This window comes from Chaetura pelagica, unplaced genomic scaffold, assembly GCF_000747805.2.
Source record: "Chaetura pelagica isolate M959 unplaced genomic scaffold, ChaPel_1.0 scaffold109, whole genome shotgun sequence".
In the NCBI taxonomy this organism is placed as follows: Eukaryota; Metazoa; Chordata; class Aves; order Apodiformes; family Apodidae; genus Chaetura; species Chaetura pelagica.
The window spans coordinates 3907221-3907515 of NW_009970725.1; the positions used below are offsets into that span (position 1 = coordinate 3907221).

General features: G+C 48.5%; 1 protein-coding gene across 1 annotated transcript in view; it reads right to left on the reverse strand.

Moving 5' to 3' along the window:
• Positions 1–295, reverse strand: part of DTNA (dystrobrevin, alpha) — a 95284-nt gene that overhangs the window by 64540 nt on the left and 30449 nt on the right. The window contains 1 exon segment of the mRNA XM_010006818.1: positions 89–295. Within this exon segment, the coding sequence (XP_010005120.1) occupies positions 89–295 (207 nt within the window).

Genomic DNA, 295 nt, shown 5'->3' on the forward strand with positions numbered 1-295 from the left:
AGCTTGTTCAGTTGTTTTCCAAAGATACTTCCAGAACAAGTCAAATCCTTTCCCCAGCTGGGAGAGGAAGGAAGATAGGCAGACTTACGGATCAAAGGCTGCTAGTAAGAAGTTGAGCAGTAAGCTGATGGATTGCTCCACGTTGATCTGGTGGGTTGTTGGCATCCGCTTGTTGAGCTGGTAGAAGATGGTTGAAATCACAGCTTCTAGGCGAGCCACGTTCAGTTCGATGCTGGGATCCAGGTTGTTCAACGCATTTTCCCGCAAGGCTTCTATCACGTTCCAGATGTCCACC